Source organism: Carassius gibelio, chromosome B8 (assembly GCF_023724105.1).
Source record: "Carassius gibelio isolate Cgi1373 ecotype wild population from Czech Republic chromosome B8, carGib1.2-hapl.c, whole genome shotgun sequence".
Classification (NCBI taxonomy): Eukaryota; Metazoa; Chordata; class Actinopteri; order Cypriniformes; family Cyprinidae; genus Carassius; species Carassius gibelio.
This window is the reverse complement of record NC_068403.1, coordinates 348,533-369,660: the sequence shown is the minus strand read 5'-3', so window position 1 is coordinate 369,660 and position 21,128 is coordinate 348,533. Positions and strand designations below refer to the sequence as shown.

Genomic DNA, 21,128 nt, shown 5'->3' with positions numbered 1-21,128 from the left:
TCTCCTTTTTTGTCCAGGCAATCTGGTAATTGAAAAAGTGCCACATACTGCTCCTCCTCCCCAAATGATGGTCAATCAGCAGATCTCTCCCAGTCACAACCACCCAGGTAAGCACTCAGGACAGATAAACCTGGCCCAGCTGAGGTTGCAGCACATGCAGCAGGCTGCAATCGCTCAAAAGCACCAGCACCAGCACCAACAGCAACAGCAACAACAACAGCAGCATCAGCAACAAATTCAGCAGCAGATGCGCATCGCCTCACAGATGTCCCAGCATCCCAGGCAAGGAGGTCCACCACAGATAACCAGTATACAGCAACCGGTAAGTAAGAGATTAGATCTTTCCTGCTTTTCCACACATGTCTGGTTTATTCTGGACCAGTATAGATGTGCTGTTTAACTAGGAAAGCTTGTAAAGCTGGAAAACCTGGTTGACCAGCTCTGTTTTTCGGTGAAAGTTGATGACCATTAAGGTTTTTCTGGTTAAGCTTCATATTTTTCAGATGAACATTGTTAAACACAAGGAAGATTTAATTTTGAAATAACTGTACAATTTGTTCAGAATGGATGTCAGCAAAATTATTGTCATCTGAAGTGTTTGTTCCTGGCCCGGCTGTCATTTCTTTCTCTGTCTCGCTTTTCAGCCACCTAGGCTCATTAGTATGCAAGCCCTCCAGAGGGGTGGGGTCAATGGCTCCTCCCACATGTATCCACCTCATCATCTGCGCATGGTATCAGCGCAGAACCGCATGTCTTCAGCGCAGCCCCGACTCAACGGGCAACCGTATCCTATGATGCAGCCTCAGTTACAGAGACAGGTCAGTGCAGAGGCTCTAGCAGGTCATATGATTAAAAAAAGAAAAATTAAGATGTCTCTCTTTTCCTTCTCTGTTTTTGATTGTTTTGAAAAGAGAGAATTTTTTATTTTTTATTTATATTATTTATGGTTGCAAAGGGTGGAACATTTCCGGTAATTTTCCAGAAACTTCCAAAATTTCCAAACATTTTGGAAAATTTTCTGCCTCATTGCAACCCTAATTTTATTTTGTCTGAAACATGATGTAAGAAATATCATACTACATTATTTATTGTATTATTACTTTTTTTTTAATTAAGTAATTATTGTGATTAAGGAGAGTGAGCATTTCTGTTATTGACACCAACAAAACATGTGACATTGGCTCCTGTAAGTAACATGACATAAAGCCCAGGATTAGAAATGTAAAAATATGAACAGTGTTAAAATATGAACAGTGTTTACTTTTGAAAAATATTTATTGCATATTAAACAATAGCTTGTCTGTATGTAGAATCTTTATAACAATAATGTAATCATTATACGGGACAGTGATACTGATATTGATCTCATATATGAAAATGTGTAATAGTAATATTTCTATATTTTAAATAGTTTTATTTTAGATTCAATAGTTTTAGTTTAGTTTCGTAGCACTGCTTACTAGGGCTGGGCAATATGTCAAACATTTCTTATCGATAATCGCTTTTAAAAATATAGTGAAATCTGATAATTTCATCTATCTAAGCCCCACCTCCACCACGCTCCGCCCCCGTCGAGATAACATTGCCGACATGCTCCATAAACACACACCAGGTTCAGCTTTGTCTTAATTATTACTTCAAAGATTGGTTTGACTTTTTTTAGTTTGTGCTTAAACTAATAGAAAACATTAGCTTTGCTGTTATTTTGGTGTTGCTAATAATTTCCCCTCTGTTCTTATCAAATTTGTGTTTGAAATGAATTTCATTTTGTGAGAACTGTTGAGAAAAAGAAATAAGCCCCTTTCACACTGCACGTTGGTCCCGGAAAATTGCCGGGTCACCTTCTGTATGAACGCAAAAACATCCTGGGATTGATCCCGGGTCGGGGATGTAGTAACATTGCCGTGTTCAGTCCCAAAACTACCTCTGTGTGAACAAAAGCCACTAATGCAGTAAAGGGTGTGTCGTAGTGATGACGCGTGTTATTGTGCGACTCTTTTACCAGGTGTTTTGAAGGCAGATCAACGTTTGCGACAGATCGTTCACCAGCTTAAGTGAAAGTTAACCTGCACAGCGTTTTCGACTCGTAAATTACACATCACATCCTGATGTCATGTGTCTTTAAGGGACTTTTACGGGTTGTGTGTGAACGCACACACAGATTCCGGGTAATCACTGGCAGTGTGAAAGGGGAAAAAACTAGCGCCCCGGGAACAATTGCTGGGACACATTACCCGTGTATTTTCCGGAATCGCAGTGTGAAAGGGGCTGTAGAACCCCATTTTAAGTTCATAATGGGGAAGTTGGACATTCTGGCGATGATTGTAAGAATGATAAATACATGTTGATGTCATTATAATAATGTCTTGAATAAAATATGCCTATTTTCCGATGTTTCTCTTTCTTTTTGGCATTTTCGCCTGTGTAGACACGTTTCATGATGGTAAGTTCAATTTCCTTATTTATAACAATTAGCTTTGGTTTTAAACTTGTAGTAAATCTATAATGTATTTGATTTTATAGTTTTTTTTTTATATAAACATTATAGTTTTTTTGCAAATGGATTACGAATTTATAGTGCTTTATCTCAGCTTAATTTGACAATTTTATTGTATACACGGTTTAAAAAATCTTTACAAATATTGCACTGAAATTATTGCAGGAATTTGCTTATTTTAATTGTAGCCTACCTTTCATGTTTTTGTTTTTTCATCATCATACATTGTTTAAATAAATATTCAGAAACGCATGCAGTGTTACTTTGTCTTTTTTTCTGTTTAACTTTTATTAAACAGCAGAAAATAAAATAGGCTTATACTCTAAATAAAGATAAATTATATTGGAACGCATCTCCAAAATAATAGCATACACAGATGCACTTTGCCATTACAGTAGTCAGCACTGAACAACAGACAAATAAAATATAAGCGGTTGGAAATTCATTACCTGACTGTTAACATTGTGATACTTACGAGACATCGTCGATATATGATAATATTGTGAAATCGCCCAGCCCTACTGCTTACACATTCTTATTCATACTCAAATTATATTTATAAAGACATTCAGTGTCTTTAATACAGAGGCTTATGGTTTTCTGATGTTGTTTACTTTGTCTTGCCTTTCTTACAGGACTAAAATAAACAACACATTCCACATTAAGAAAAAAGTAAATGTACTTGCTGTATCAAAGAACTTTTGCCATTTTCCAACACCTTTCCCTTTTTTTCCCTCATAGCACTCTAATCCTGGGCATGCTGGGCCCTTCCCTGTGGCGTCGCTACACAACATTAGTGCTGCCAACCCCACCAGTCCTACCAGTGCCAGCATAGCCAATGCCCACATTCACCGTGGCCCCACTAGTCCTGTTGTCGCCCCCATAGAGCTCATACCATCAGTCACCAACCCCGAAAATCTGCCCTGCCTGCCTGACATCCCTCCCATTCAGGTAATGTACCGTTGCATTTCCTTCGACTGACTGTCAGATTAATGTGGAATGATATAGATCTGGCCTGGTAACCCAAAGGTTCTAAGTTCAAACCCCAGAAAGTGTGATCATGAGGACACAAATCTAATAATCGGGTGGAAATGTAATAAAGGACCTAAATGTAATAACATTTGGGCTTAAATGTAATAAACCATTTAAATGTAATAACTTTTGGGCCTAAATGCAATAAAGGTTTTAAACATAATTAGGTTTAAGGCACCCAAGGCAACGAGACTAAGACAATCTCTGTTCTCTGCTATTATTGTTTTTTATATAACAGACGCTTCCTTAACCAAAGCAAAATTAAACAAAGCTGAATTGATTTAGAGCTCGTGTTGCAAAAACAAATTTAGTTTTTGTAATTTTCAGCTTGAAGATGCTGGTTCGAGCACACTGGGTCACATTCTCAGTCGATATATTTCTGCTAGTTCATATCCTGCTGTTGGCCCAACCAATCCCTCACCGGGACCTTCTACACATTCCCCAGGATCGTCAGGTACTTGCTGCGTCAATTTTTATCATGGATTGTTTGGAAAAATTTGCATGCATTTAAATAATGTCATTATAATATTCATGCACATAAGAATTTGGAATGTATAGTATTTATATGTTTAAAATATGCCATATTCATCTTACTCTTGGTAAAATATGGAAAAAACTCCTATCCAACCAACCTGGGGGCCCAAGGCTACACTAGTTGCCTAGCTCAGTGCCTCTGGTTCTGTAAGGCAAAGTCTCCCATCCAACCATATGCACCAACCCCGGAGGCTCAGGCTGCATTAGCCCCAAGACCATTATTAATGCCATATGCTACTTCACCACACAGCCCTACAGTGGGGCTCGAAAGTTTGGGCACCCCTTGCAGAATCTGTGAAAATGTGAATATTTTTAAAAAAATAAGAGAGATCATTCTAAATGCATGTTATTTTTTTATTTAGTACTGTCCTGAGTAAGATATTGTACATTAAAGATGTTTACATTTAGTCCACAAGACAAAACAATTGCTGAAATTATTAAAATAACCCCATTCAAAAGTTTGGGAACCCTTGGTTCATAATACAGTGTGCTGTTACCTGGATGATCCACGACTGTCTTTCTGTTTTGTGATGGTTGTGCAAGAGTCCTTGTTTGTTCTCAGTTAAACTGAGAACTGTTCTTCAGAAAAAATCTTTAAAGGGTTAGTTACCGAAAAATGAAAATTATGTCATTAATAACTCACCCTCATGTCGTTCCAAACCCGTGAGACCTCCGTTTATCTTCGGAACACAGTTTAAGATATTTTAGATTTAGTCTGAGCGCTCAGTCCCTCCATTGAAACTGTTTGTACGGTCTATTGTCCATGTCCAGAAAGGTAAGAAAAACATCATCAAAGTAGTCCATGTGACATCAGAGGGTCAGTTAGAATTTTTTGAAGCATCGAAAATAGCAAAACTACGCCTTTTATTCAGCATTGTCTTCTCTTCCGTGTCTGTTGTGAGAGAGAGTTCATAGACACAGAAAAGAAAAACACCAGGGCTCTGTTTTAATCATTCTTGGGGACTTTAATAAAGCCAATCTCTCCCGTGAACTGCCAAAATACAGACAGCATGTTACATGTCCCACCAGAGACAGTAATATACTGGATCACTGTTATACCACAAAGGATGCATATCACTCTGTACCACGAGCAGCTTTGGGACGTTCTGATCACTGTCTGATCCATCTTATACGGTCCTACAAGCAAAAACTTAAATCTGCTAAACCTGTAGTAAGGACTGTGAAGAGATGGACCAGCGAAACAGAGCAGGATTTACAACCTTGTTTTGACCTCACTGATTGGAGTGTTTTTGAAGCTGCTACCACCGATCTGGATGAACTCACAGAGACTGTAACATCCTATATTAGTTTCTGTGAGGATATATGCATTCCTACCAGGACTTATTTAACATTCAACAATGATAAGCCATGGTTTACAGTAAAACTCAGACATCTTCGTCAGGCCAAAGAGGATGCCTACAGAAATGGGGACAGAGTCTTGTACAATCAGGCCAGGAATACACTGAACAAAGAGGTTAGAGCGGCTAAAAAGACCTACACTAAAAAGTTGGAAGACGAGTTTACTTCAAACGACTCAACTTCAGTGTGGAGAAGACTGAGAGCCATCACAAACTACAAGACACCATCCCCTTGCACTGAGGCTAATCAACGACTTGCTAACGACCTGAATGAGTTTTATTGTAGATTTGAAACCCCCAACACCCATTCTGACAATCTCTTTACACAACCATTAACACCTCCTGCAATCCCCCTCTCCATACCTCCTGCTCTTCAAATCTGTGAAGATGATGTGTGCCAGGTCTTCAAGAAGAACAAAAGAAGAAAAGCACCAGGCCCAGACGGCGTTACACCAGCCAGTCTGAAAATCTGTGCTGACCAGCTGGCCCCCATCTTTTCACAGATCTTCAACAGATCCCTGTTGTTGTGTGAAGTGCCTTCCTGCTTCAAACGCTCCACCATAATCCCCATTCCAAAGAAACCCAAGATAACAGGACTTAACGACTTCAGACCTGTGGCTCTAACGTCTGTCGTCATGAAGTCATTTGAAAAACTGGTTCTGGCTTATCTGAAGGACATCACTGGACCCTTACTGGACCCCCTGCAGTTTGCGTACCGGAGCAAACAGGTCAGTGGATGATGCAGTCAACATGGGATTGCACTTCATCCTGCAACATCTGGACAAAAAGGGACTTATGTGAGGATCCTGTTTTGTGGACTTTAGTTCGGCTTTCAACACCACCATCCCAACAACCCTCCAGACCAAACTGCAAACTGACCCAGCTCTCTGTTCCTAGCTCTATCTGTCAGTGGATCACCAGCTTTCTGACTGATAGGCAACAGTTAGTGAGACTGGGGAAATTCAGGTCAAACAGGTGCTCCACCAACACTGGTGCCCCTCAGGGATGTGTTCTCTCCCCACTGCTCTTCTCCCTGTACACCAACGACTGCACCTCTAAAGACCCCTCTGTCAAGCTCCGGAAGTTTGCAGATGACACTACAGTCATCGGCCTCATCCAGGACGGTGATGAGTCTGCTTACAGACAAGAGGTTGAGCAGCTGGCTGTCTGGTGCAGTCTTAACAACCTGGAGCTGAACACGCTTTAAACAGTGGAGATGATTGTGGACTTTAGGAGAAACCCCAATGCACTTTCCCCACTCACCATCATGAACCGCACTGTGGCTGCAGTGGAGTCATTCAGATTCCTGGGAACCACCATCTCTCAGGACCTGAAGTGGGACAATCACATTGACTCTAAAAAGGCCCAACTAAGGTTTTACTTCCTTCGCCAGCTGAGGAAGTTTAACCTGCCACAGGAGCTGCTGAAACGGTTCTACTCAGCCGTCATTGAATCTGTACTGTTTACTTCAATAACTGTCTGGTTTGGTTCAGCAACAAAATCAGACATCAGAAGACTACAGAGAACTGTTCGGAATGCCGAAAGGACTATTGGTTCTCCTCTGCCCACCCTTCAAGAACTGTATACATCCAGAGTGAAGAAAAGGGCTCAGAAAAGAACTGAACTTCCCATCACTACTGGTGATCTGAAAACCGATGCAACCGGTTCTTGACTGGAGAACGAGTCAGTCTATTGTTTGTTATCTGGCTTGGCTCGGTGTTCATCTTCAGTTCTCTCTTCACAGCAGTTCAGTCAGTGTACTGTTTGATTAAATGACTCTGGGATATTGGTTTGTTTTAATTCAGAGGGAGTGTCAGCCACATTAAAAAAAAGTTAACAGCTAAAGTCATTTGTGGATTAATGCTTTTTGGAGACGAGAACCGTTTCAAACAATTCTAAGAAAATGATTCAAAGAAGATCCGGTTACATCAAATGATTCGTTCACGAACCGGATATCGTATAAGTCGTAGTTTTTGCTATTTTTGTACCAAAATGTATTTTCGATGCTTCAAAAAATTCTAACCGACCCTCTGATGTCACATGGACTACTTTGAAGATGTTTTTATTACCTTTCTAACCATGGACAGAAGACCGTGCACAGTTTCAATGGAGGGGACTGAGAGCTCTCGGACTAAATCTAAAATATCTTAAACTGTGTTCCTAAGATGAAAGGAGGTCTTACGGGTTTGGAATGACGTGAGGGTGAGTTATTAATGACATAATTTTCATTTTTCGATGAACTAATCCTTTAAGGTCCTGCAGATTCTTCAGTTTTCCAGCATCTTTGCATATTTGAACCCTTTCCAGCAGTGATTGTATGATTTTGAGATACATCTTTTCACACTGAGGACAATCGAGGCACTCAAACACAACTATTAAAAAAGGTTCAAACGTTCACTGATACTCCAGAAGGAAACAAGATGTGAAAACTTTTGAACACAATGAAGATGGACAAATTTTTCTTATTTTGTTGAAATAATTTTTTTTTTCATTTAGTTTTGCCCTTCATAAGCAACAGAATATACTTGTATGTTTCCCAGAACACAAATTAAGTACAATTTATCTTGATCTTCAAATTCCAGAAGTTTTCACCCCAGTCATGGATCATCCAGACAACCACACACAGTATTAAGGACCAAGGGTTACCAAACTTTTGAGTGGGGTTATTTTAATAATTTTAGCAATTGTTTTGTCTTGTGGACTAAATGTAAACATCTTTTATGTGCAATATCTTACTCAGGATGGTACTAAATAAAAAATAACATGGATTTAGTTTATGAAAATTCACAGATTCTGCAAGGGGTGCCCAAACTTTCAAGCCCCACTGTATCTCACCAACAACTCCAGCTTGCATATTCATTCATTGCTGTGCACCAGTGTTACGATAACAAAATTATCAAAAAACTAATTTTGGTAATTGAAATAAAAAAACAATTAATGGTTGAAAAGTTTTGCTTGCCTGGTCTGAACCTGAGCTTGTGTTCCCCCCCTCCCCCTGTCAGTCAAGCTCATCAGGAAAGTGAGTGAAACACAAACACACATTTATATCAAATAATACATCATTAATAGCAGTTCACTTCTGCGATTCAGTATGATTGGATTCACATTAGCAGCAAACCGTACCAGAGTTCACATGAACCGTACCCCAGACCACCCATTTAAAGTGGACTTGGGTACGGTTTGCGGGTGCACACCTGAGTTCGGAAGACAGCGTTCACATTATCCAGACAAACCGAACTCTGAAGTCAGTCGAACACTGGTGCACACCAATAGTGCTAGTGTGAAAGGACCCTAATTGTGGACCCTAACTCTTGGAAATTGACAAAAATATGCATTATTAAAACTTAGGCTTTTTAGATGTATTTTTTTTTCCTCAGCTATAACAATGACTGTTATCGTGTAAATTTTCTAAAAGATTTAATTCTTTTAACGCTTTCCATGACTCCTCTTCTCTAGGTTTATCTAATTCTCACACTCCAGCTCGTCCATCCAGCACGTCAAGCACTGGCAGCAGGGGCAGGTCAGCATTTGCATTTTTTTACCTTAGTCATTTAAAGTATAAAAAAAATAAAGTAATTTGTTTCTGTTCTTTGATATTAATACTTGCATTAATATCAGCAGTTGTTGATTATAGCTTAGAAACTATGTATCTTTAAAAAAGAGACATTTGAATAAAAAATAGTTATTTGTGTCTTCTGTTTTTGCTTATGTGTGTGGGTTCAGTTGTGGGTCAGCTGGTAGACCTGGGACGGGGAACACTGCAGTGGACCAGGTGAAGGTCAAACAGGAACCGGGAGTTGAGGAAGAATGTAGCTATTCTGGAGCAAACGTCAAAACGGAGCGCTGTAAAGATGGCAGACGGAGTGCTTGCATGGTATTTATCTTCAACTTAGTTTCTTTTTGGGTCTAAGAGATACAGTTTGTTTCTTGTTATACGATGTCTTACTGTTGTTGTTCTTCTTCCTCAAACCAGATGAGCAGCCCAGAAGGAAGCCTAACTCCCCCTCTTCCTGTCCTTGGCTCGGTGTCAACCGGTTCAGTCCAGGACATTTTAAGAACACTTGGTGAAAATGTTAAATCAGAACAACAGAGCAATCAGCGCTCATCCTGTACAAAGCCAAACTCCAGCGCACCTCTAACCAATGGGACCACCGCGTCAAATGGTAGTCAGCAGGGGAGCACCGCTAACGCCAACAGCCAGACCACTGTGGGAAAGGAAGACGACCCGAACGAGGACTGGTGTGCCGTTTGTCAGAATGGAGGAGAACTACTGTGCTGTGATCGCTGTCCTAAAGTCTTCCACATGACCTGCCATATCCCAACACTCAAATCTTCTCCCAGGTGAAGAATGTGGCTTTATTTATCCAGAGAATGCAACACACTTAATTCAGCATTAATGCTGTTTTTGTGTAGTACGTCTGGGCTGGTAACTGAAAGTTTATGGGTTTGAACCCTACAAGGTGCAATCGGTGGACTATTAGCAGTTGAAAGCTGAAATAATAATAAAACAATAGAATGCGCTAGTGTTAGACATTTTTATAATAAATAAACCGAAAACAAGTAGATTGAATAAAAGAAGAATAGAAAATGCATTGATATTATACTACTGCGCCCACAGGGGATTGTTGACTCTAAAAAGGCATGGTGGTATAATATCAATGTTAAATTATATTGTTAATTATTCTTTTTTTTCACAGCTTGTTAGACCTTGCACTAATATTTATCTCTGGTAAACAAATTGAGCAGAGAGATAAATAACTGACCAATTTGTTTAGCCAGTCATTACAGAGAGGAACTTTACATATTGTGGTCATAAAAGTTCAGTAGCGTAACAGCTTGTAGGTCAGGGAGAGGGTTCTGTTTATGGTTCCAGAAATTTGACTAATATTAGTAAATGGACGTCAGGGTAAAAACAAACATTTATGAATGTTTTAAGGCTTTAATACATTTTTGTGTGTTAAATGATGTTATACCCTTATTCTGCTGCAGTGGAGATTGGATGTGCACCTTCTGCAGAAGTCTAGCAAATCCAGAGATGGAATACAACTGTGATGACGATCCACCAAGTAACAAGGACAAGAGTGAGACGGCAATGAGTCCAGAGGACCAGCGAGTGAGTCACACTGAGAAACAAACGCATAACAATCATATTCAGAAAATGAGTGAACTATGGGGAGCACATAGTACTTTAGCCCTAATTAGAAGACTGGCAAAGTAAGATTGCTTCATGAGGACAGTTAATTTATCCCAAAACGTCATACCAGACACTCTATAATGTAATATAAATTATGCACAGTATATTATTTGACAAACCGTAATGATGATGCTAAAAATGTAAACTTTAGTGACCCATCAATCATATATGGTCAACAAATCTTGTCCACCAGAGTTCCTCATTAATATACATTTCAAGTTTTTGCACAACTGCAGATTGTTAATGTTTCTTCTTCTCTCCTCTTCCTGTATTTTTAGCGTTGTGAGCGCTTGCTGCTGCACGTGTTTTGTCATGAGCTCAGTACAGAGTTTCAAGAGCCTGTTCCTACATCGGTGAGTTTCCATCAAGCCCACAATATCCTCATTTCCCATAAATGCAGACGTTTCTGATAAAGTGTTCTTAAAGGGCAAAGCTCAGATGTGTAATTGGACCATTTCTCAGTACCACTGGTATTATTTAATTGCTGCCTCTCTGCTAGGTCATTATCACTACTGCAATAAAGCTTCTAAAACAGCAACATCGCTCACATGTAGATCTGTAGTGACTCCAGTCATCTGTTTTCAAACATGGATTGAGCCTCTGGGCCATTTCCTGCTGTTATTTGTCATAGCAGGATTATGATTCTTGTGTAATTACATTATTGAGTGAATGCAATAATGCATCAGGCTGACAGGTAATAACAGTGATTTTGTATTTTCATTGGATTTGGTCTTATATACCCCCTGATTTTACTCACTTTTTTTTCATGACTACTTGAGTCTGTGGCTCTGTTTTAAAACCTAGTGAGCTGTACTGCTGTCTACATGGGGATTTCCAGCAAGCGATGTCATTGTTGTCAGATTTTGTTCCTGATATGAAATGTTGTTTACATTTCACACTGACATACAAACAGCTTGGTCTTTCTTCAGTCAGTTTTTCATGTAACATTTTTATTTTAGCTTCACTTTAATGAATGAATATGATTTTAATGGTTTTAGTATTAACTAACTACACTGGAGCAGAGAAAACCGAGCTTTAATACTGTTAAATAGTATTAATAGTTGTACTTTTTCCATTTAAGATGCACACATAATACCTCATGTTGAGTTGAAGGGTTTGGAAGAGATCCCCATGTTCAACATTATAGTTTTAATGCTGAAGCCTTGATTTCTCTTCAGGTACCCAATTACTATAAAATAATAAAGCATCCTATGGATTTGACCCTGGTAAAGCGGAAACTGCAGCGAAAACATCCTCTGCATTACAAGAGCCCTAAAGAGTTTGTGTCCGACGTGCGCCTGGTCTTTAGCAATTGTGCCAAATATAATGAGGTGAGTTCGGGGCATGTGTTTAACCTGTGTGGGGGTGCATGTAAGAAACACGTTTTTAGAGAGTATGAAATGCACTAAAGCAGCACAGCATGAGAACATGTGATGGATTTGCATGAGTTTACTGCCTCTTATGGTCACCAGTACTAACTATCTAAAGAATGGTTTCAGTCAAGCTGAGCATTAATCAGCGGCTGGATGTTGAGCTTGTGTTTGTCACAGGGCTAACACACTTTGTGGTGTTTCACGCCATTGAAGGGATGTTTATTTTAATGTTGCACAGTGTTTCGGTATGATACATTTGATTATTGTTCAGTATTGTTATTTGAACAATAAAGACGACAATCAAATGCATGATATGAATGCCAGTTTTCGCAGTCATTCACGGTTTCTGACATTCATTCAAGACCCCATGAAGCAAACTCCAATAGTTTGTATTTCCTGTTAATAATGGAAGTTTGGGCGGGTCTTGATTTTTTTTTCTTTTTTCTTTTATTTATTTATTTATTTATTTATTTATTTTTATTAATTAATTTATTGTTTAACGGCCAACATGCTTTAAATTGCAAGTTTTGCTAGACTTAATGAGGAACATTCTCATTCTAAAGAATACATTGAATTTCTCAGCTTTTTGTACTAGCATAGTATTAGTAACTTTAAAGTAAACACACCTGTAGTAAAACCGTCATTTTGATTTCATAGGGTCTTTTGGAGTCTGTATGTAAAGTCTACATGTTTAGTGAGTGTGAAACTGTAAAATACAACTAAATGGCTCTGATGCATTCAAACTTGCATCCCATGTACACAACTTATTACATTTCAGGTTTATACATCATGGAAGCTATTATTTTAGTATTGAGGTACTAAGATAGTTTTTATTAATATTTTTATATTTTCCATTTTCATTGTAATTTTTGGTAGTTTTTGTAAGAAAAATGGTTTTAGTTTCAGTTTGTCAACTAGTCTGTAATAACCCTGCCAAGTTACGTTTTTGATATCATTTTTACAATTTAGTTGATTATGAAAGTTTTAAGTGTTTATTGACAGCAAATCTCAGTCATGCCATTAGACATCAGCGACAGCTGGCTTTTTAAAGAGAGTGGCAATGCTTTAATCAAATATGCAATTATTACACTGAATGTTATAGAGAATTTTCAGCTTCTTTTTTACCAAAGGATGAGTACGTCCATTTTAGGTCGTTTCAGTGGATGGATTTGTTTTGTTTGGGAATTCATCACAGTGGCCACATTATGCTTGAAATTCACAAATAGGGTGTTAGTTGGTAGAAACGGTAGAAACATTCATGTTATGAACTGTTGCACTGCTATTGTGATGATTTCTAGGATTACTGAAATGTTATTTCTGTCCTTAAGATAACTGTAAAATGTGGTAGATATTTTACCATCTTCACAAAACTTCATGATTGTGGCATTCATGTCAAAGAAGCACGTTATTATGAGCTATTTCTAATTTTTCCATTTAATTTATCTGTTGCATTTTGTTTGTTTGTCATCATTACTGGCACAGTTTCGTATTTCTATTTCCCCCCCCATATTTTAAAGGCAAATCCCCTTCTAGTTTGAATTCTTGGTGAATAATATAGAGGCCGTTTTCTTATCCCTTCTAACTGAAAGGCATTTATTATGAGCAAACCGAAAATTGTGCTCCTTGGACATTTTTAAATCCAGATGAGGCTGTGACCTCACTGTGTGGATGGTATAAAATCTTTCTTCCCCCCCTTTTTCTTTTGAATTTTTTTTTTTTTTTTTTTTTGGTGTCGTGCCCTTTTTAGATGTCACGAATAATCCAGGTTTATGATGAGGAGAAAGAGAGTAATGTTCAGGTAAGATGTTTCGTACACCACACCGATGGGTTCAGCAGTGCTGGCACCCAAAGCATCTAAAATGGGAGTTTTAACTCTTTCTGTGCTTCTCTCCTCTTCCTCATCCTCCTCACCCGTTCATCCCTGGGCCTGCATTTCACCTGCTCTCCCCTCGCCCTTCCTCACATTTCCACACTCTTTCCCCTCTCCTCCCTCTCCTAGGCCGACTCGGAAGTGGCAGAGGCCGGCAAAGCCGTGAGTCTGCATTTCGAAGAGAAACTGCTTGAGATTTTTCCCGAACAGACGTTCCCAGTAGTCGTGGAGAAGGAGATGCGAGCGGAGGCCGATAAGGATTCGGAGGACTCTGATGATGACGTCGTACAACCGAAACGCAAACGCTTAAAAGTGGACACCGAGAAGCTGTTGCACTTCAAGTGAAGAAAATGAGGAAACATCTGCGAGAAATAAACGGTCTTCCTCTCAAGCTCAGTCTTATTTTGCCTTCTGAAGGGTGGAATAATGCTGGAACTGATGCGAGTCAAATACTTTTTTTTTCATGTTCTCCCAAACACTGACGATCCATTGTACATACAGCGTGAGAACTTTAAAACATGCATCGTGGACACTCGGAGGATCGATAACTGAATCGTTGGGTGTGGATAAAGACACTTGTACAGATTTAAATAGTCTTGTTTTAGTCTGATTTAGTAAATAACATGTTTTTCTTTTTCTTTCTTTCTTAAACTATGAGTAATTATTATATTTGTAAATCTATTGTGAATTATACTTTATAAATCATACTCATCTCCCTTCTGTTGTATGATAAAGTTGATCATATATGGCCCACCTGCTTCCTTTGCATGTGTATTTTCTTATTCCTACAGTTTAAATCCCTTCAGTAGATGAAAACTTGATCTTTATTTTCAATAAAACGGTGACTTCTGGATTGTTGGAAAGTTTAATCGCAGACCCTTCAACTCAAAAGATGCATAGTAAATGCACAACAAAAGCTAATACAAAAGTATTCTCAACAAGCATTGTTTATTTCTTTCCAATTATATATAAACGACAGTATTGCCATTGTTACATTTAGAATGGTTACAGCCTTGGATGTTTGAGTAAATGTTGAACTGTATTAAACTCTTCATTTGTATATTCCAATAATTTGAAATCCATTAAGTTCAAAATGTAAACATTTCAAGACGCAGTATTATACAATTTCTAAAACCTTAAATAAAATATCTCAGAATTTTTATTCTCCAGACTTTCCTGTAACTGCTGATACATTCAGACAAGTCAACCATATAACGAACTAAATTTAGGTTTTAACTATGTTCCATGGCAGGAGTATTTTTGTCAAATTGAAGCAATTTGTCACACGTGGGTTTTACATGTATTATTTACAGCATTTTACAGTGGTATTTTCTTGTATTATTTACAATACCTCACAATGATATGTGGTGCTTCGTAATTGGTTTAATAGGTGTATATAATTTCTTGATGGCAGGTTTTCAGAAATGCTGGGCCTGTCCAGTGAATTGTATATTGTTTTTTTTTTTTTTTTTTTTTGTAGTCATGACTTTAGGTTATTTCTATACAGGTAATGACTTTAAAAATGAAACTAACTACCAATGAGAAATGTTTACTGGAGATAAAATGGGGACCTTGTGTGGGAAAAGCCCCGTCCTCCGATGTATTTTACTAATGTGGCGACCTATGCAGTCTCAGTTTGTCTTGTGTACATGTTCGTTTGCCAGCTTAGAGATTCTTAGGAAATTACGTTTTGCGTCACACCTGCGCGTCCTGTTTCTGCTGAATGGACATGAAGTCATGCGTGATGGTCAGCTGATATGAGCGGAGCCGCTGTGTGTTTCTGGAGGAGACGGAGCGTCACACTGCCTAAAGGTAAAGACAATTCTGCTGGTTTACCCCACTTTCATTACACACTGGTAATGCATTTACCTTAATTGTAAAGTTAGCGGTTCAAAGCTCTGAAGGTTACTCAACACGTTTAATCAACGGTGTAACGTTACTGTAAAAAAAAAACAAAAAAAAAAAAAAAACACTGATCTGTGAAAATGTCAGACATGTTAATCACCATGTAGTGCCTAAACTGTGATTTTGTTGACCAAAACACATACTGTGGGAAAATGACTTTTTCAGAGATATATTGTTGTTATCGTTACTTAAATTAAGCGATATTATAGTGTTTTGTTATATGAAAAAAACTACATTAAAAGTAATATTCATATTCAGAATTTAAAGAAACCGACACAGCTTACGACTTGAGATAAATGTTAGCGATAGGTCTAACCGGTTCAGAAAATGGTTGAACGATTCGTTCACGATTCGTACCGAATCGTTCGAGCGCTTCTCCACTTTCACCGAAACGTTAACCACCTAATTACATGACAGTTTTATAGAACACGTATCTTATTTTAATAAGTAATTGTAGTTTAATTGTTTAATGTAAATTCACTTTAAATACACTGTTTCGGTTCTAAATTACCTTTGTTTTCTAAGCTGAATCATGAAAATATATCTTGTCTTTATAATATTACTTAAAAGTTTGAAGATTTTAGAGCATGTCATATTTCAATGATCACATGACGAATTTACGTCATGATGACGCCCAAAAAAAAAAACAAAAAGCTGAATGTTCCTTTTTTTTTGTACCGGAACTCTTAAATTAACTGTTCTAAAGAACCGATTCGCAAAATGAGTCACTAGCGAGGCTTCCGGTGTCTTCACCGATGATGACGTCTTGCCTCAACGATCCAATCACAGTGTTAAACGATGATCTCTTTTTTTTGACGACTTGTTTTCCTTTCGAGGTAACCGCGGACTAAGATCGACACACTGCTACTTTTCTACCTCAGCAGCTGAAGATCTACATCACCGGTAATGTGCTGAACGTATATGCATGTATTAACATATTTGTAATGTCTTTTGGTTCCGTTAGTGTTTAAACATCACTGCACTTTGTTTGGATCCATAACGCATCTGTTTTTATAAGCGTTCCAGCTGAGCTGTTTGCATAAGAACAGAGAGTGCTAGTGTTTTTAAACCGATATTCTGCTAATGTCAGCTCTTCTGATTGCTCGCTGCTGTTTTCCAGTGATGTCGGATGGGGTGGTGCTCGGCGGTGATGGGAACTTCAGCTCTCTCTGCCCGCACGGGATCGAGTGGATCTGGTATGGACTGGGTGAATGTGCTCAGGATGGCAGAGACATCGCCAGTGTTGTTCTCGGACTGCTGTCGATAGTTTGCTTCATGGTGTCTTCACTACCGTGAGTAGGCCTACGGTTGTGCTGTTGCACTCTGTATGGTGTAGTTTTGACATAATGGATATAAAATTCATTCAGGCACAGCAATAATTAAGATTTCTTATAAACGTTCAAGAATTTGGGAACAGGTATGATTTTTTTTTAGGGAAAGTAATGCTTTTATTCAGCAATGGTGCATTACAATGACCAAAATTTTTTTTTAAAAATCTATTTAAAACAAAAGCTGTTCTTTTGAACATTCCATTGGATAAATAATTCTGAAAAATGCATCATGGTTTACACCAAAATATTAAACCGTACAAATGTTTTCAACAAAATTTGATTGATTTCTGAAGGATCATGTGACACTGAAGACTGGAGTAATGACTGCTGACAATTCAGCTTTGCATCACAGGAATAAATTACATTCTACACATTTAACATTTATTTTAAACTTAAAATTAAATTTATGCATTTAGCAAGACTCTTTTATCCAAAGCGACTTGCAGTGCATTCAGGCTATCAATTTTTACATATCATGTGTTCTCTGGGAATCGAACCCCCAACCTTGTGCTTAGTTGCTTGCTAACGCAATGCTCTACCAGTTGAGCTAAAGGAACACTAAATACATTTAAAAAGTATTAGTATTTTACACTATTACTATTTTGTTGTATTTTTGATTAAATAAATGCTGTTTTGGTGAGATATTTTTCAAAGCATTACTGGCACCCAAACTTTTGAACGGTAGTTTCTGTGTGTAGAGGGACACATTTTGCACATGAGAAATGATGAGCTCATACTGACTGTTACTGTAGGCAATACTACAGTTCCTGCAAGACAGGAAACATGGACAGCGCTCTATCGATTTGGTTCTTGTTATTTTGGCTGGCCGGTGACTCGTGCAATCTCATTGGATCGTTCTTAGCTGATCAACTTCCACTACAGGTAAGGAACAATTGACACATTCTTTATTTATCGCTTTAGATAAAATATCTGCTCAATGAAAGAAAATTAACCCTAATTAATATTTTTTTTATTTTTATTAAATGATTCTAATTTTGCTACAGTTTGAGGCCTGATTTTATTATTATTTAATTACTCTCATTTCTCCTTTAGAAATACACTGCAGTCTACTACGTCCTGGCAGACCTGTTAATGCTGTCAATGTACACTTACTATAAACTAAAGAATAAGTCATCGAGGGGTGAGTTGGAAATTATACTTCACTAGTGACTAGGGACATTAGGATAGGCTCTATGTAATTGGTTGCTTTCGAGACTTATCTTGCATTCATCTATTTTTGTCTTCAGGCACACCTGCTTTTTTTTTATCTATTTGAATCCAACTATGTTGCATTAAATGTGCACATACTTGCATTTATATAGATAAACACACACACACACAAACAAACATACACGCATATATATATATATATATATATATTAAAAAGCTTTTTAATTAGTGTTGTTTATATTGAATATAATTGATTGAATATTTTAATTGTCATTATATTTTTATTAAAATATATTGTTTTAATACTAAAATGAAATACAAAATATCAATAAATATAATTTATTTATATACTTTTATAGTATTATAGTATTAATTTATATTTTGTATTTAATTTTTCTTTGAATATTTTCATTATTTATTTAAGTTTAGGTTTTAGCTTTGTTTTATATTTCTATTTTTCTTTTCTTTTCATATAAGCTTTAGTTGGAATAATTTTAGTACTTAAACTTTCATCTTTATTTCAGGTCTTGAAAAGTTTTATTATAGTAACGGTGATAACATTATTCAAGAATGTCTCTCAGTGTCCCATCTCTCCGTACATTACTGTTTATTCCTCTGTGACCTTCAGCTTTCACAGTCTGTTATAAGAATGTGCTGATGCCTGAAACGCTAATTCATAGAAGCGTCTTTCTCCTCTGCAGCCAGTAACAGCGCATTGCTGAATGCGGTCAGCGTGCTATGTCTTCTGGGAATTTCATCGTCCCTCCGTAGCCTCCCTCGCTCAGCCCTAGAGGAACAGATGCCTGAGGGGTTCAAGGGTCGGGCGCTGCTGGCCGTGGAGGGGGACAGCGGTTCGGTGCAGGTGAGTTAAGATGAGATGCACTTCACTGCACTTCACATGTGATTTCAGCATTGATTTGAGACTCAGTTGTTTTTGTGTTTTTCAGCCGTTTGATACAAAGGAGATTATAGGCTTTGTCTTTGGCTCAGTATCTTCAGTACTGTATTTATGCTCCAGAGTGCCACAGATGTACACTAATGTAAGTCTTACTGCATGTATGTGTTGATGAATTGCACTAAATCTCTCCAGAACATGTTCAGGTAATATGTCACCACGAAATCATGAGAAAGACATATTAATTTATTTTACATTAATAAATGCATTTTAATATTAATAAGCTATATATTTTAATAATAAAACCAATTTTTTTTAGGGCTAATCAGATTGTTTCCAATAAAACAATTTCTTGACAGTAACTTTGTTTTTCTTTTTTTTTTTTACGTTTTAAATGTGAAAAAAAAGAAGAATATGTAATCTGTTCCTGCTCCCCATCAGTGTGTTTAAAACTTGTGATTTTAGAAGTTGTCACAAGTAATGGTACATTGTTTTCTCTTTTGCACTGAGCACATAATGTGTTCATTGTTGTGTTTGCAACATTATTTCTAATATTTGCAACAGTATTTTTCATTAGTTGGACATTAGATCTCACAGAAGGGGCCTTGCAGGGCCAAAATCCACTCTTGAAATTTGCTGGAAATGTACTCAATCTGTTCTACATCTTGGATGGCATGAGGGTGTTTATTTATTGGAATAGATTTGAAGAAATGTAGCATTCCAACACTTGCTCCGAATGGATCCTCTGCAGTGAATGGGTGCCGTCAGAATGAGAGTCCATACAGCTGAGAAAAACATCACAATAATCCACACCACTCCAGTCCTTTAATTAATGTCTTGTTAAGTGAAAAGCTGTATGTATTGTAAGAAACAAATCTATCAAGATATTTTAAGCTTAAACTGTTTCTTCTGGCCAGAATATGAGTCCAAAATCCCTAACTCTTCCTCCAGTGGAAAAAGTCCATCTCCTGTTGTCTTCTCACACCAAAATGTTTGTTTAGAACTGAATTGGACTGTTTTTCTGGTAAACTCTGCTTGATCTGTGCATATTTCTCTTGATTCAGGTGAGACTACGTTTTCACAGGAGAATCAATATTATAGATAGAGGACTCACATTATAGCTAGAAACAATGGTTCAAAATGTCTGGATGGATTTGTGTTTGTACAAACACACAGCTCTTTGGTTCACAAGCTGTTAATTGATGGACTGGAGTTGTGTGGATTATTGTGATGTTTCTATCAGTTGTTTGGACTCATTCTGACGGCACCCATTCACTGCAGAGAATCCATTGGTGAGCAAGTGACAATGCTACATTTCATCAAATCTTTTGTGATAAAAAACTAACTCATCTACATCTTGGATGGGCTGAGCGTGAGTACATTTTCAGCCATTTTCACTACTCCTTTAAAGTCTCTAAAAGTCTTTTATTTTGTTAATACAAAATGTAAATTCTTATTTTCTACATGTTTAATGTTGCTTTTCATTGCAGACATCATCTGTGTTAATGCAGTGAATGACTACATTTATTATTCATACTTTGCATGCTACATATGCATGCAGAACTTAAGTACAGGTATTTCTTCTTGGTGTAATTGAAATATGTCTTGCTGTCCTTCAGTTTCAGAGGAAGTCAACAGAGGGCGTGTCTTTTTTCCTATTTGCTCTGGTGATTCTGGGAAACACAACATATGGCATCAGCGTGCTACTGAAGAACCCAGATCCAGGACAGGGAGAGGCCAGCTATATCATACACCACCTCCCCTGGCTCATCGGCAGCCTGGGAACACTCTCACTTGACCTTATTGTATCCTTTAAAGTCACGTGTTAGCCACTGAGCTGTTAATGAGGTCACCGATTCCCAACACAGTCCTCTAGAACTAAAGACATGACATTTCTAGATGCATCATCAAAATTCGAATTTGGAGGATAAAACATGCTCATGAAATTTGCATGAAATAATGTACCGTA

General features: G+C 37.8%; 5 protein-coding genes across 16 annotated transcripts in view; 3 read left to right on the top strand and 2 right to left on the bottom strand.

Annotated features, from left to right (window-relative positions):
• Nucleotides 1-21,128, bottom strand: part of LOC127963306 (mitogen-activated protein kinase 13) — a 259,971-nt gene that overhangs the window by 90,749 nt on the left and 148,094 nt on the right. The window lies entirely within an intron of this gene.
• The window catches only part of LOC127963297 (bromodomain and PHD finger-containing protein 3), a 234,857-nt gene that overhangs the window by 79,639 nt on the left and 134,090 nt on the right, over nt 1-21,128 (bottom strand). The window lies entirely within an intron of this gene.
• On the top strand, nt 18-14,711 carry LOC127963300 (E3 ubiquitin-protein ligase TRIM33; the record flags this gene model as incomplete). Of its 4 annotated transcripts, XM_052563128.1 has the most annotated exon segments (13): nt 18-322; nt 645-818; nt 2,429-2,443; nt 3,239-3,448; nt 3,857-3,983; nt 8,878-8,941; nt 9,145-9,295; nt 9,395-9,762; nt 10,411-10,534; nt 10,894-10,968; nt 11,794-11,946; nt 13,736-13,786; nt 13,988-14,711. In XM_052563128.1, coding segments are annotated over 13 exon segments (2,033 nt in total), but the record flags the coding sequence as incomplete, so codon positions are not given.
• The window catches only part of LOC127963310 (lysosomal amino acid transporter 1 homolog), a 278,938-nt gene continuing 273,381 nt past the window's right edge, over nt 15,572-21,128 (top strand). The window contains exon 1 of one of the 2 annotated variants that reach the window (XM_052563156.1): nt 15,572-15,670. The gene's annotated coding sequence lies outside the window, so the exon portion shown is untranslated. Of the gene's footprint in view, nt 15,671-16,603; nt 16,667-21,128 lie in introns of those variants that run through there. The other variant, XM_052563157.1, reaches the window with a different exon arrangement.
• LOC127963311 (lysosomal amino acid transporter 1 homolog) overlaps nt 15,587-21,128 on the top strand; it is a 46,548-nt gene continuing 41,006 nt past the window's right edge. The window contains exons 1-8 of one of the 2 annotated variants that reach the window (XM_052563162.1): nt 15,587-15,670; nt 16,600-16,666; nt 16,884-17,055; nt 17,847-17,976; nt 18,148-18,235; nt 18,966-19,126; nt 19,212-19,304; nt 20,779-20,964. In XM_052563162.1, the coding sequence (XP_052419122.1) occupies nt 16,886-17,055; nt 17,847-17,976; nt 18,148-18,235; nt 18,966-19,126; nt 19,212-19,304; nt 20,779-20,964 (828 nt within the window). In that variant the 5' untranslated portion in view covers nt 15,587-15,670; nt 16,600-16,666; nt 16,884-16,885. The remainder of the gene's footprint in view (nt 15,671-16,599; nt 16,667-16,883; nt 17,056-17,846; nt 17,977-18,147; nt 18,236-18,965; nt 19,127-19,211; nt 19,305-20,778; nt 20,965-21,128) is intronic. The other variant, XR_008154776.1, reaches the window with a different exon arrangement.